The 12,738-nt window shown below is 41.1% G+C and overlaps 1 protein-coding gene across 2 annotated transcripts; it reads left to right on the forward strand.

The window, feature by feature from the left end:
* Window positions 1-469: 469 nt before the first annotated feature.
* Window positions 470-11,007, forward strand: LOC114439354 (adhesion G protein-coupled receptor E2-like). Of its 2 annotated transcripts, XM_028411244.1 has the most exons (24): window positions 470-539; window positions 762-800; window positions 881-1,031; window positions 1,121-1,249; window positions 4,320-4,451; window positions 5,086-5,232; window positions 5,311-5,436; window positions 5,528-5,671; window positions 5,846-5,992; window positions 6,068-6,214; window positions 6,288-6,325; window positions 6,441-6,521; window positions 7,311-7,340; window positions 7,415-7,577; window positions 7,661-7,774; window positions 7,848-8,023; window positions 8,113-8,304; window positions 8,482-8,685; window positions 8,771-9,012; window positions 9,112-9,178; window positions 9,656-9,747; window positions 9,899-10,058; window positions 10,230-10,286; window positions 10,363-11,007. In XM_028411244.1, the coding sequence occupies exons 4-24, from the start codon at window positions 1,234-1,236 to the stop codon at window positions 10,414-10,416; spliced, it is 2,529 nt and encodes an 842-aa protein (XP_028267045.1). In that variant the 5' UTR covers window positions 470-539; window positions 762-800; window positions 881-1,031; window positions 1,121-1,233; the 3' UTR covers window positions 10,417-11,007. The 2 variants fall into 2 exon arrangements, with proteins under 2 accessions (XP_028267045.1, XP_028267046.1); XM_028411245.1 differs by lacking the exons at window positions 470-539; window positions 762-800; window positions 881-1,031; window positions 1,121-1,249 and adding an exon at window positions 3,941-4,161.
* The last annotated feature ends 1,731 nt before the right edge of the window (window positions 11,008-12,738 follow it).

A 12,738-nucleotide genomic window follows, 5' to 3' on the forward strand; every position in this document is an offset into this window, starting at 1 on the left:
ACGGAAAAAACTGGAAAAACAGTATAACTGTCAGTGTTTGTAGTGAACATGCCTTTCCTGTCTGTGGCATCAGACATTTTTGTGTCTGCATGTACCTGCAGGCAGTGACAGAAAAACTGCCTGGAAACCAATTTTTTATTATTTTATTTATTTAAGATATTCCATTATTTGTTTCAGAATCAATATTTCCTGACTTAGAATTAAATTATTGTAAACTTTAACTAAACATTAAACAGATAAACCTCCACAGAAGCCTCTCATCCTGTGAGGTGGTTAAAAAATTAATCCCACACAGTTGATGCTCACTCTCAGCTCAGCTTTTAAATACAAATACAATACAAATGCACACATTGTAATGTGTCATGTGACAGTAGCAGAGCTCCAATTAAAGGAGGTCAGTGGGTGGATTAATTGATTATATTTGCATCATGTGCAAAGAAGGAGCAACATTTTTTTTCTTAGTGGAATCAGCAAACAGTCACGGCTGATGAGCGGATCATCCTCCATCATGAAGCTCTGTGCTCTGTCCCTCCTCGTCAGTAAGTCCTTTTTTTTTTTAGAACCATATCATTTATTGTTTTATTACTAAAAGTAATAAAAATGTATATTTTTAAACATCTTATCACCCTATGTATCTTGTGATTAAGTATGTATTTCATTGTTTAATGTTTATTGTGTTGCAGATTTAATTGAACTGCACATTTTTACAGTTTTCTGAGAAGATGTTCTTCCTCTCCTCTCATCGACCTTGTTTGTTCTAGGTTCTCTCATTTTTCCTGCACTGGCTGAGTTTCCTCCCGGTATGAAACATTTTCACTTTGAGCGAAACATAAAAGTTGTCATCTGTGATGCCACATATTCCCAATAATTCTAATTACAGGTTCTTGTAATGGATACACCAACATAACTGAATCGTGGCGTAACCGAGCCTTCACCTCCACAACTTTCCCCGGCTATCCAAAGAATGACTTCAACCTTCTGAATAAATGGTGGCGCTTCACGGGGATTGGAGGAGACAGAGTTGTCGCAGAGTGTGTGCCAATCAATCATGGTGGCACATATCACACTATTCATATTCCATTTGCTTATCCAACCAATGCTTCTCTGACCCCAACAACAGGGACTGCTTATGGTTACTATTTCTCGTGTCAAGGTCTAAGTATTTCAGTGAGTGTGGCACTCTGTCCGGGTGGATTCTACGTGTATAAACCATCACAGCACCAGGTGGGCAGCATGGGATACCTGACCTGTGAGTACTTATTTTGATTTGTTTTGTTTTGTGTTTGGTAATTGTGTCGATGTGTGGTCAGGGTCTTCATCAGGTCCACGTTCCTCGCAGGTTGGAACCCCTCTTTTGCCTCCAGAACTGCCTTAATTCTCAGTGTAGCACTGACATGTTAGCCGTATACAGCTGCTGACAACCATGATGTGACTGGATCTCACTGTCATGTTCAACAGCTTGTAGAGTACCCCAAGGTTCTATTTAGGTTCCTCAGTTTTTTCCTTTCTGATTGACTCAAAAGCAGCCTGTGATGATCTGAGCTTTGTGACATGGTGTGTTATCCTGCAGCCATCACAAGCTGGTACACTGTCCTCATAAAGGGACAGACATGTTCAGCAGCAACATTCAGGCAGACTGTGGTCTTTAAACCAGGACCAATTGGGTCTAAGGCCTCAAAGTGTACCAAGAAAATCTCCCCTGATACTATTACAGTAGCAGCAGTAGCAGCCTGAGCCGCTGACACAGGGCTGGATCCATGCTGTCATGGTGTGAATGATCATCTGAATGTGGCAGCAGACTCATCAGACCAGGCAGACAGATGAGTCTCTCACAGGAGCAGCAGCCGGTGGTCTCTTCTGTGCTGTAAATCATCTGCTTTTAGGTTGTTGTGAGTTCAGAGATGTTCTTCTGCAGACCTCTGCTGTGCTGAGTTCCTGTTGTCTTTCCATCAGCTCATACCAGTCTGACCTCTGACATCAACAGAGCTGCTGCTGACTGGATACTTTCTCTGTTTCAGACTGTTCTGTACTGAAGCAGGACACTGCTGTATTATTATTATTATTGTATTATGAGGCAAAGGGAATCTGAGCAGGTGATGATACATCACAAGTCCTGAAATTAGAAAACAAAACAAAGCGAATCCTTTTTTATTCCAGAAAATAATCCAGTAATGTGTAAATAGTTAAAACAGTGAGTGTTGTCTAAATGTGTACATTAAAAAAGGCAGTTATCTGACATCCAGAAGGACACCAATTAAACCGTTTACAAAGGAAGGCGCCTTCAAACAAATCTGTGGTAGCTGATTGGATGACCCCCCTGTTAGCAACAGAGCAATAGAGTAAAACTATTAAAAATTAAATTACAAATAAACAACTATGGCACTAGTTAGTAACTGCATATCACTACGTAATTTTAACCATTCGGCACTAAGATTCACATGAGGTAAAAAGAGTGCACCGCAGACAGCGGAAAGAACAAACCGCCATCCGTCTTGGGCGTAAACAATAGCATGACTTACATGTAGCATCGGCTGACATGATAAGTGTTTTTATTCTGCTTTTCAAGCTGTAGAAACTAAAACACCAAACAGGTCATGTTGGAGTAACATTTAAATTTAGGCTTTTAAAACAAAATACTGTTTAAATTGTTTTATGTAGTACAAAAATAGGCAATAAATATCAGACTGAGGCTTTAATAAACATAAACCACAGTCACAGTCTTATTGAAGGACATGATGAGCATCCTCCACAGACAGTTCCCCCCAACAACATGGGGGGTCTGAGGCACAGAGGTCCTGCTGTCAGTGCACATCAGACCATGACAGGCACATCAGGATGCTTCCTCTTGCAGAACCACAGCATGATGTGACATAAACGTACAGTATGTTAATCAGTTGCTGCAGTAATGAATGAATGAAATGCACAAAAGATAAAGGAATTCTTACTATTAGTAATAAATACACAGCATTGAGAGTTATATGGGAGTTAAATTGTTTGTATAATAAGGACACAGGGCAATTTCAGTCAGTGCTCCAGTGCAAAGTTCAATCAGAAAGACAGCTATACTGCTAAGGCAGCTACATAACCCCACAACATCAAAGAAAATGTTCAAATAGACATTATCTTTACAAACCTATCACCATTTTTAAGTTTTTTCAATGACAAACATTCAGCAACACCTCAACAGTAATATTTGGAAAAATTATCTCTAAAGAGTCACTACACCATGCCTCTAACTGCTTGCACCTCCACTCAGGAGGCTGGAAAGTTCCTTCCTCGTCTCTCTTATCACCTTAAGTCGGTGGATTTGCATTGTTCGTTTCATTTGCATATCACCCTTTAAAAACAGCGTTGGCTTATGTAATGTTTGGTCAACTTCACACTGAACTAATCTGCAGACTTGAGAAGTCAAGATGATCTTTATCACGCTACTTTTCCTGGGTGAGTAAATATCTACTTTTTTTCTAAAGAATTTCTGACCAGTAAGAATTAATTTAGAATTAGTGCCGCTAATTCTATGGTTTACATCGAATAGGATGTAATTATAATGATTATTAATGACTTAAAAAAGCACTACCATCTAAATGTGGTCTAGTTATTTCTTGTCCTGCTTTTGAATCTTCACCGCTCTCTGATGTTTCTCTTCTTCTTAGGTTTTCATGTCTCTTGTGGATTTCCTATTGGTACGGCTCATTTTCACAGCTGCACACAGACACAAACAGAACAACGTTCCAAAATCCTGAGAAATAACCATTATGGCAGCCATAACCACCTCCTTTTTGTTACTTGCAGGTTCTTGTGATGGATACATCAACATAACCGAGACATGGCGCAACATTAATTTCACCTCCACGTCTTTCACCGGCTATCCCAAAGATGATAGACATCTTTACAACCAGTGGTTTCGCTTCAAAGGGATCGGAGGAGACAGAGTCATTCAAACTTGCATAAATAATTACTATTGTGGCGGGACAACATATATCCTATATGTTCCATTTACTCTACCAACTAACGAGTCCACAGCCTCCACTGGTTCTGCTTATTATTATCACAGTACTTGTAATACGTACAGTCATTCGGTGAGTGTTGTTCTGTGTCCTGGAGGATTCTACGTGTACAACCTGCAAAGTGTGATAAGTTATGCTACGGGCTTTGTAACCTGTGAGTTGAACTGTGTTAATTGAATGTTTTTTGATGTCTTTGTCAACATGTGTATTCCTAAATAAAGAATAAATTTAAACATATCTAGATTTTTTCATTGCAGTTAAGTTGCCATTTAAACAAAATGACCATGTTCTAATCACTTGGCCTCTGTTTAGATCATTATGACTGTCAGCCAGACTCCTGTGGACCACTTGCCAGATGTACTTCAAATGGAGGCTGTGTTTGTATCGATGGATATGAAATCCCCCCAAAATACCTACCTGACAATGAATCATACGGCTGTATTGGTAAGTACAGGAAATTGTTGTTATTGTTTTTTGTTTTTATATAAAATAGATGAGTGGAGAAATGTACATGAACTGTGGTGTAATTTTCCCCATAAGGAGGATTATTTTCATCACGATGTGCTGTAGAATAATTGAACATATTCAGTGGCTGAACAAAGGACAATTCTGAACTGTAGATCATCACTCACATAAAAAGAGTTGATCCACTAATCCACCAGTGAGAAGTGCAGCCATTGCAAAACCTATCAACAGTTTCTGCAAGCTTGAAACATGTGCATTTTTGCTATAATGTTTGTCACTTTAATATGGTGGTCTATATGGATTGTCTCACTTTAAGAGTCACCCTCAAGTGGCTGTAGGAGGAACTACACTTTTTGATATTTCTCTGAATTGAATCTTAATTGGCACTGGCTTTTCAGCCATCTGAGAAATGTCAGTCAGTCATTGGGCAACATTCGTTCACTCATAACCTTGTGCCGTTTTGTCCAAATGAGGCGTTCATTTGTGAGACTGTGATGATCTCTGAAAAGCAGTTCGGGCTAACTAATGTTAGCTTTACTCTGTTTATCAACACTGAGGGCTGATCCCTGGTCCCCCCACAGCAAACTGAGATCGTATCATTCAATCCTGACAGACATTGACGAGTGCAAGAAGACTACAGGGATTTGTGGGTCCAACTCTAACTGCACCAACAACATGGGGTCGTTTGTCTGTACCTGTTTGACGGGATTTGAACCAAAAGATTCAGGCCTGCCGCCCAATGAGACCAACGAATGCACAGGTACCACAGTCTGTCTCTCTTTATCTTTGTAGTTATATTATAGTTTGATAAGAGTCTGTTTATGATTGCTCTACACAGATATCGATGAATGCCTTGAAAACATCTGTGGAGATGGTGGGACGTGTACCAACAATGTCGGAACCTTTGTGTGCAAGTGCAACAAAGGCTTCCAGAATGTACCCAGTGCAAAGCCTATATGTCAAGGTTGATATGCTACTGGACCGAATGCAGAACACAGAATATTCCATGAAAGAACTAAAGATGAATACTTACAGGGCAATTGTTTCTTCCTCAGATATCGATGAGTGCTTCAACTCAACTGTCTGCGGCCCTGATTCTATCTGCACCAACACACCCGGGGTCTTCACCTGTGAATGTGAAACCGGTTTTGCACCAACTGTCAGAGAGAGTGAACCAAATGAGACCAACATCTGTATCGGTAAGTGAAAATTCAGTTTGTTTTTACTCATTACTCTTCTCTGCATCTCCACAGATAGCAGTCTGAGACAGCATTTAGGCTGCTACATGTTTACTGTGGAGTCCTCTCCAGCCTACAGGAAGACTGAAAACCATTTGTGATGTCTCTGAAATTTGTGCTTTCATATTTTCACAGATATCGAGGAGTGTGTTGAATACACTGCCATCTGTGGTCCTAATGCTAACTGCACAAATACAATAGGCTCTCACACATGTATGTGCCTCTCTGGTTTTCGGTTGCTCAATCCAGACTTTATCGCCACCTATGATAACCCATGCACAGGTACGTGCTCTCATTTCCCACACTCTACTCTGCAAAATCCATCTAATGACTACTAAAATGACTTCTCCTCTCCAGATATAGACGAGTGCGCAGAGACGCCTGGGATATGTGGTAAACAAACGGTATGTACCAATGCTCCGGGCACCTTCTACTGTTCTTGTCCCGATGGATTTTATCCCTCAACTGGGATCTTGTGGAAGCTGGGCGTCTCATTTTGCAAAAGTGAGCAAATACAAAATAATGAAACTCATGATGACAATGATGTCACAAATAATATTTTCTAACCTGCTGACAGGTATCGATGATATTCTAAATGAAATAAAACCTGCAGAGGTAAGAGTGGTTTAGCCAATTTTGGGCATGCCTTTAATATCCAAAAAATTGAGTAATGTTCATATCCTGTAAATATAGACTATTAAATCATTTTCATATACATTCCCCACTGCAGGGTCAGACAAAAGAAAGAGCTTTCCTTGGCCATATGGACGAACAACTTAAGAACAACTCAGTTAATGGCTTACCAGAAGCGGTATGTGACGAAAAACTATCCTCACACATAAATAATATAATGAATATATAATGAATCTACTGCCACTGATTCCTAAAATGACACATCTACATATAATAATAATAATAATAATAATAATAATAATAATAATAATAATAATAATAATAATAATAATAATAATAATAATAATAATAATGAATTTTATTTGTAATGCACATTACATTTTGGCATCAAAGTAGCCTAGCTAGATATGCTTTCCTAAAGAGGAGGGTCATTAAACCTTTTTTTAAAGCATCCACCATCTGTGGCACCCTAAGGTGGTCTGGCAGGGCATTCCACAGACAAGGGGCAGTGGCCTCAAAGGCCATGTCGCCCATGGTCTTCAGATGGGAGGCTGCAGTTGGTGCATATGGCATCTGAAAGAGTTCAGTTAGATATTCGGGTGTGGAGGAGTTTGTGATGCAGAGGTGAATGGGGAGCCAACAGAGTGTTTGAAGGATCCCATCAGAATCCCTTAAGGATTGTGGCAGCACCGTTCTGTACATACAGTGTGTCAAACCATTACTTTTACAGTCACTGCTCTGTTAGGTTTTAGGTATAAACATGACTTAGACTCTTTCACTGCTCAGGTCACAGGGCAAAGCAAACCACTCTCACATACAACAAATTTCTCTTGACTAAGTTCTGCACTCTTTTACATGATGGCGCATACTTAGGTCTCATTTGTCTAAAAAAATGTCCTGAAACCTGAAAAATTATGTGATGCACTGTTATCTAACACTATCTTACCTCTTCTTTGTGTCATTGCAGACGGTCGCTAACAGCTTCTCTGCGTCCATGGTACTAAAGATCCAACATCATTCTGGCCTTACCTTTTCTGTTCACTGGTCCACTAATTTTTTAACTTCCTGCAGGAGGTATCAGGCGTTGGACCCCGTGCCAGGTCTATCAGGGTGAGCAGCGAAGGAGATGGGGAAACCGGTAGCATGATTCTCGGCATCTCAGACCGTCTGGTCTCTGCCATGGTTTCATTGGGTGAGAACAAAACCGAGAAAGCAGTGCGGTCTCCCACAGTGGGTAAGAGAAGGTCCACTCTTATGTGGGTAACATTTGGAATTTCAGTCATTGTCACATAAACACATTCTTATCCATATGTGAAGATTTGAGCCTGACCACCATTGGTCCGGGGGTTTATGAGAACAGTAGCACTTCCCTCTCCGCCAACGGAAACCTCATGGACATTAACTTGCAGGGTCTAGCTGACTCCAACAACGGTGAGAGGAAAGAGCATAAAAATGACTTCTGTTTGAATGTATGTTTGTTAATGTGTGATGTTGACGCTTCTAGGTTCAGCTGCAGCTGCCTTTTTAACACTGAATGGGTTGGAGAGTCTTCTAAGCCATCAGTACTTCAAGACAGTAAACAAGACAGAGATGTATTCCGATGTTTTCACTGCCATATTACCCGCCATAAACAACACCAATCTCACAGAGCCGGTCAATTTCACCATCTTACATAAAAAGGTGCAGTTGCAGCATCCTAACTTTTATACCAATTACATTATCAAAAGGGGATTTGTCATGTTTTCGGTCTGTTTTTCATGGTTTTGTAGAAAGTACCTGACTCAGGAATGGTCACATGTGTGTACTGGGAAGACAACAGCAAGGACAAAGAAGCAAGAGGGGGAGGAGGAGACATGGGTTGGTCAGTTGATGGCTGCTGGGCTACTTACACAAATGAAAACTACACAGTGTGCAGCTGCTCTCATCTCTCCACCTTTGCCCTCATCATGCAGATTGGGGAGGTATGTCAGACTTCACAATGTATTCAATATGATACCCAGAAAGGAAATTTAACATCAGTCCACCTTAAAATTCTCTCACTTTAATAAGTACCAGACAATGAATGTTCTCATGTGCAACTCAGGTACAAAGCTGAGGCTGATGGGATGTCTTTACATTATGTCTCTCTGCATTCCCAGCCTGCACCTGAGGATCCTTTCTTAGCATGGCTGAACCGGATATGTGTGATTATTGGACTCTTCTTTTTTGGGTTGGCCATCCTGACCTTCCTCTTGTGCAGCTGGAACCCCAAAATCAACAACACAGCCCGGCTACACCTGTGCCTCAACCTCGCCTTGTCTCACCTACTTTTGCTGTGGAACGACAAATATGTGGACCATAAGGTACGAGATGAGACGCTGGTCCTTCATGAGACTGAACGTATCTGTAATGTTCTGATTCACAGATTCCTGTTGTGTTTCTCTACAGCTGGCCTGCAAGGTCATGGCAGGGCTTCTCCACTTCTTAGTCATTGCTAGCTTTGTGTGGATGTTGCTGGAGGCCTTGCAGCTCCACTTGCTGGTCCGGAGGCTCACAAAGGTGCAGGTCATCCAGAGAGACGGCCTCCCCAAGCCACTCCTCTACCTGGTCGGCTACGGTACTCCGTTTGTGATTGTGGGCGTTTCGGCTCTGGTGTATTCGGATGGATACGGAGCTACTGAAGCACAGGTGTGAGTAGAACAAACAGTAACACATGATTTCATTCAAACTCTCCTTTATAGTAGACGTTTGTCCAGATAAATATGATGTGATGTTTTTTTCTGCTGCAGGTGCTGGCTCTCAAGAAAACGCAATTTCAACTGGGCTTTAACTGGCCCTGTGATCGCCATCCTTGCAGTGAGTAGAAACATTCAGTCTGCTTTGACAGAAGTAGGGTCAGACTGGACTGGAGTGTAGTTAGAGTCTGTGGGGAGTTTGAGAGACGACTTGAAACAAGACTACTTGTTAAAGGTTTTTTCTTTACTAACAGCACTTGTTTGCTTGCTCGCTGACAGTGTATGACTGGGTGATCTGTAGCTTTTTGGTCAGAGGGTAAGTCCTTCAATGCTACAGTATCTTCAGAGGTTTGTCCTTCTGGACTGGAGGCCAAGCTTTTGCTTTTGACCTCAAACTTCACTCCAGCAGTTGCTAAAAGAGGCTGTGTACAAATGCACCTACCAAGGATGCAGCCTCTGAATTCAGACACCGCTATTGACTGTTTACTTGAATGTAAGCCCACCATTAGGACTAGAAGACGAGAACAGGTTTGGTGTTCTTAGTTTTGCTGCAGCCTGGATGATCTGACTCAGATGATGTGTCTTCTTTCCTTCAAAGATGAACTGGACAATGTTCTGTGCTACTCTGTGGAGCCTGAGACCCACATTAGCCAACATGAAAAGTGACGTGTCTCAGTCCAAAGACACCAGGTATGTGCTCCTTTATCTCATGTACAGTTTTAATGTGTTATATATATATATATTTGGTATGAATTCTAGTGTCCAGATTAGATTCCAGGTTAGAGATCTGGACTAATTGTGATAAAGTCACACGTCTTCGTTGTCTTTTTTGTCATTCCAGGCTGATTGTGTTTAAAATTCTGGCCCAGTTTGTCATCCTGGGCTGTACGTGGATTCTGGGCTTGTACCAGACCAACCTTTTCTTCCAGGTTCTCTTCATCTTCCTCAACTCACAGCAAGGCACCTTCCTCTTCATCGTCCACTGTCTGCTCAACAAAGAGGTAACGTTCATGTCTATCAGCTCTCATTACCTCTGATTTATTCACATTTTGATCGACACTAGTAATACAGCTGAGACAAGGCAATAATAATATGTAAAGCTGCGATTTGTTAGAGAAACACATTAACTTTGTGTGTGTCACATGTGTAACACTGCTTCTTTTTGGTACCAGGTGAGGGAGGAGTACATAAGATGGCTCACCTGTTCGTTTGGAAAAGACGGAACTGAGGTGAGTTTCACTGCAGATATCATCTCATTTAACACATCTGTAGCATCACTAACAGTAGAGTTTGAATTCACTTCAGCAGAGAGACGTACCTTCAGTCTCTGAGGCCATAGACAAAGCTGAGGAAAAGTGAAGTGAGGGCCAACAGGGATGAAGAGTGAAGAGGAACATAAGAGTCATTTTCACTGTTAAAGCAAAGAAGCACATGTAGAATGTGCACATGTAGAATTTAACTTAGTGTGAGCTCAGTCACAGCTTTGATTCCCTTAGCAGGTTTATGTAGTTTTTACTAGAGTTACAGCAGTCAGTACCACATTTACCATGTAGCCGATGTAGCAGGAGGATCATCACAGAATATTAATAACACCTCACAGCGCTGCACCTCCCTGGGAGGACTGGCTGCACCCTGATTTGTATGAGCGAGAGAGTGTTCACAAACACCTCAGGCTGACCAAACACAGCCTCTGCAAAGTGAAAACATTCATGTCTCAGCTGTTGCCTTTGTCTTTCTGTTTGCATCGTATTTACATGGAGCCGGCCATCTTTGACGTGTCTCAGACTTTACAAGACAAATTAAATACATATGTTATCATAGCTATTTACATCCAGCCTGCACACTGACTCAGACACCTTCAGTTTGATCATCCTCACTGTAATATAAAGCTTTTTTTTAAGGCATGCATGAAGTTAAATGTTATTCTCATGATAAGAATCTCTGTGATGATGCACATAATCAATATTTATGCTGATGTTTCTGGATAGATTGTTTCTCTTTGCCTCACATACATCACATGTAATAATGCTGATATTGAACATTGACAGTGCTTTACTGGATTGTAGTGCTGCAGTTTTGATTTCTGGGTTATATATATACATATATATACATATAAGAATTTATAAATAAATATATAAATCCCATAAAGTATCATGTGTCCAGCTGAATAGATGGCTTTTAGGAAGCACCAAGGATCCACCATGGTTTTATGCATCTCATGTTCAATGCTGCTGATGATATTTTCCTTAGTATTTGTCTGTTTTTATGCGTGCAGGTGTGTTTTATTTTTGTAGGGAGGATTAAAATAAGATTTTTGTTGTATTTACTCAAACTGGTAAGAAAAAACAGTAGTAGTAATAATAATATAGAAAGATTATGTAAATAAAAAACTGTTTATGTGACACTATAGTGATCCAGTCCAAATATGCACTGAATGACCAAAAGTATGTGGACAGCCCGTCATTCTAAGTGTCTGGCCTCCATGTTTCTGGTCCCTGCCCAGCACATTAAGCTTGTATTAAATCTGATGAAGGGTGATGAGGTCAGGGGGTCAGGTGGACTTGAGGTCAGGGGTCAGGTGGACCTGAGGTCCAGACAGAGAAGTTCTTCCACATCAAACTGTGAAGATCATTTCTTTGGGTGTTTTCATGCAGACACACAAAGTGATCGTCTACATCCTCATGATCTGCTCTGAAGCTGCAACAATGATCAATAAATGGAAGTTTAACCTGTTAAACTGGAAACAGGAACACTTTCAGAACAGATCTGGTAGACTGCAGCATTAAGAATTTACACTTGATTTACACAAAACATGAAGGCTGGCAAGGCTCAAAGAGACGACAGGAACCCACATGCACACAGAACAAACTGACACCGAGTGAAGAGAAGACAGACTAGATATACAAGGAAGGCCTGAAGACAACGAGACACAGGTGGCACACCTTAGGGAGGAGCAGGTAATCCCCGGGAGGAGGAGGGAGCACACGAGGAAGGGAAGTCAAGACACCTGAAGTGAGAGGAGGGATCAGTGATTGCAAAATAAAACAGGAAGTAAGTAACAAAACTGGAAGTAAAACTAGAATCAAAATAACACAACAAAATACCAAAATAAAAGCCCTGGCTCAAACCTGACTCCTGACATGTAGATTGTAATCATGAACATAGATTGTTCAAAAAGACCAATAGAATCAATCAATGATGCTGACAGAAGGTCAATAATGTCACAGTTTGGAGAAATCAGTGGAGAATTATCTGCACACTTTGTATCTGTTCTGTGTATTTGGCTGATGTGACTGTCCGACAAAGCAGTTTAGCGGTCATGTGACACACCTGCTGGTTATGATAATGAGGATTTTTCATAGTGACCACAGTGGAGGGACTGCGGTCACTAAAGCTGATGAAGAACCTTTCTCCTCCTATCAGCGGTTAAAACCTGTGAGTATGCTCTGCATTCCAGCACAACACAACATCCTCTTAGATGATGAGCAATGCATACCTTTAATGTAATTGTGAGAGAGGCTACCTGGAAAACCTGATCCAGAGCTGCCATCACACCTGTTAGTGTCAGTGTGATGTTACCGATGTTGAGGTAACAGTACTGTTAGTCATCAGTTACTGCTGAGTAACTTTGACAGTCAAATCCTATGCTGGGAAGGCCGACACACCTCGGTGTAGTTTCCT

This window comes from Parambassis ranga, chromosome 8, assembly GCF_900634625.1.
Source record: "Parambassis ranga chromosome 8, fParRan2.1, whole genome shotgun sequence".
NCBI lineage: Eukaryota > Metazoa > Chordata > Actinopteri > Ambassidae > Parambassis > Parambassis ranga.

Excerpts from the sequence above, each read along its gene's own strand:
- LOC114439354 (XM_028411244.1), top strand. Across the intron at positions 5,672-5,845 it reads TGAGACCAACATCTGTATCG|ATATCGAGGAGTGTGTTGAA; the intron begins GTAAGTGAAAAT and ends ATATTTTCACAG. Across the intron at positions 6,326-6,440 it reads ATGAAATAAAACCTGCAGAG|GGTCAGACAAAAGAAAGAGC; the intron begins GTAAGAGTGGTT and ends TCCCCACTGCAG.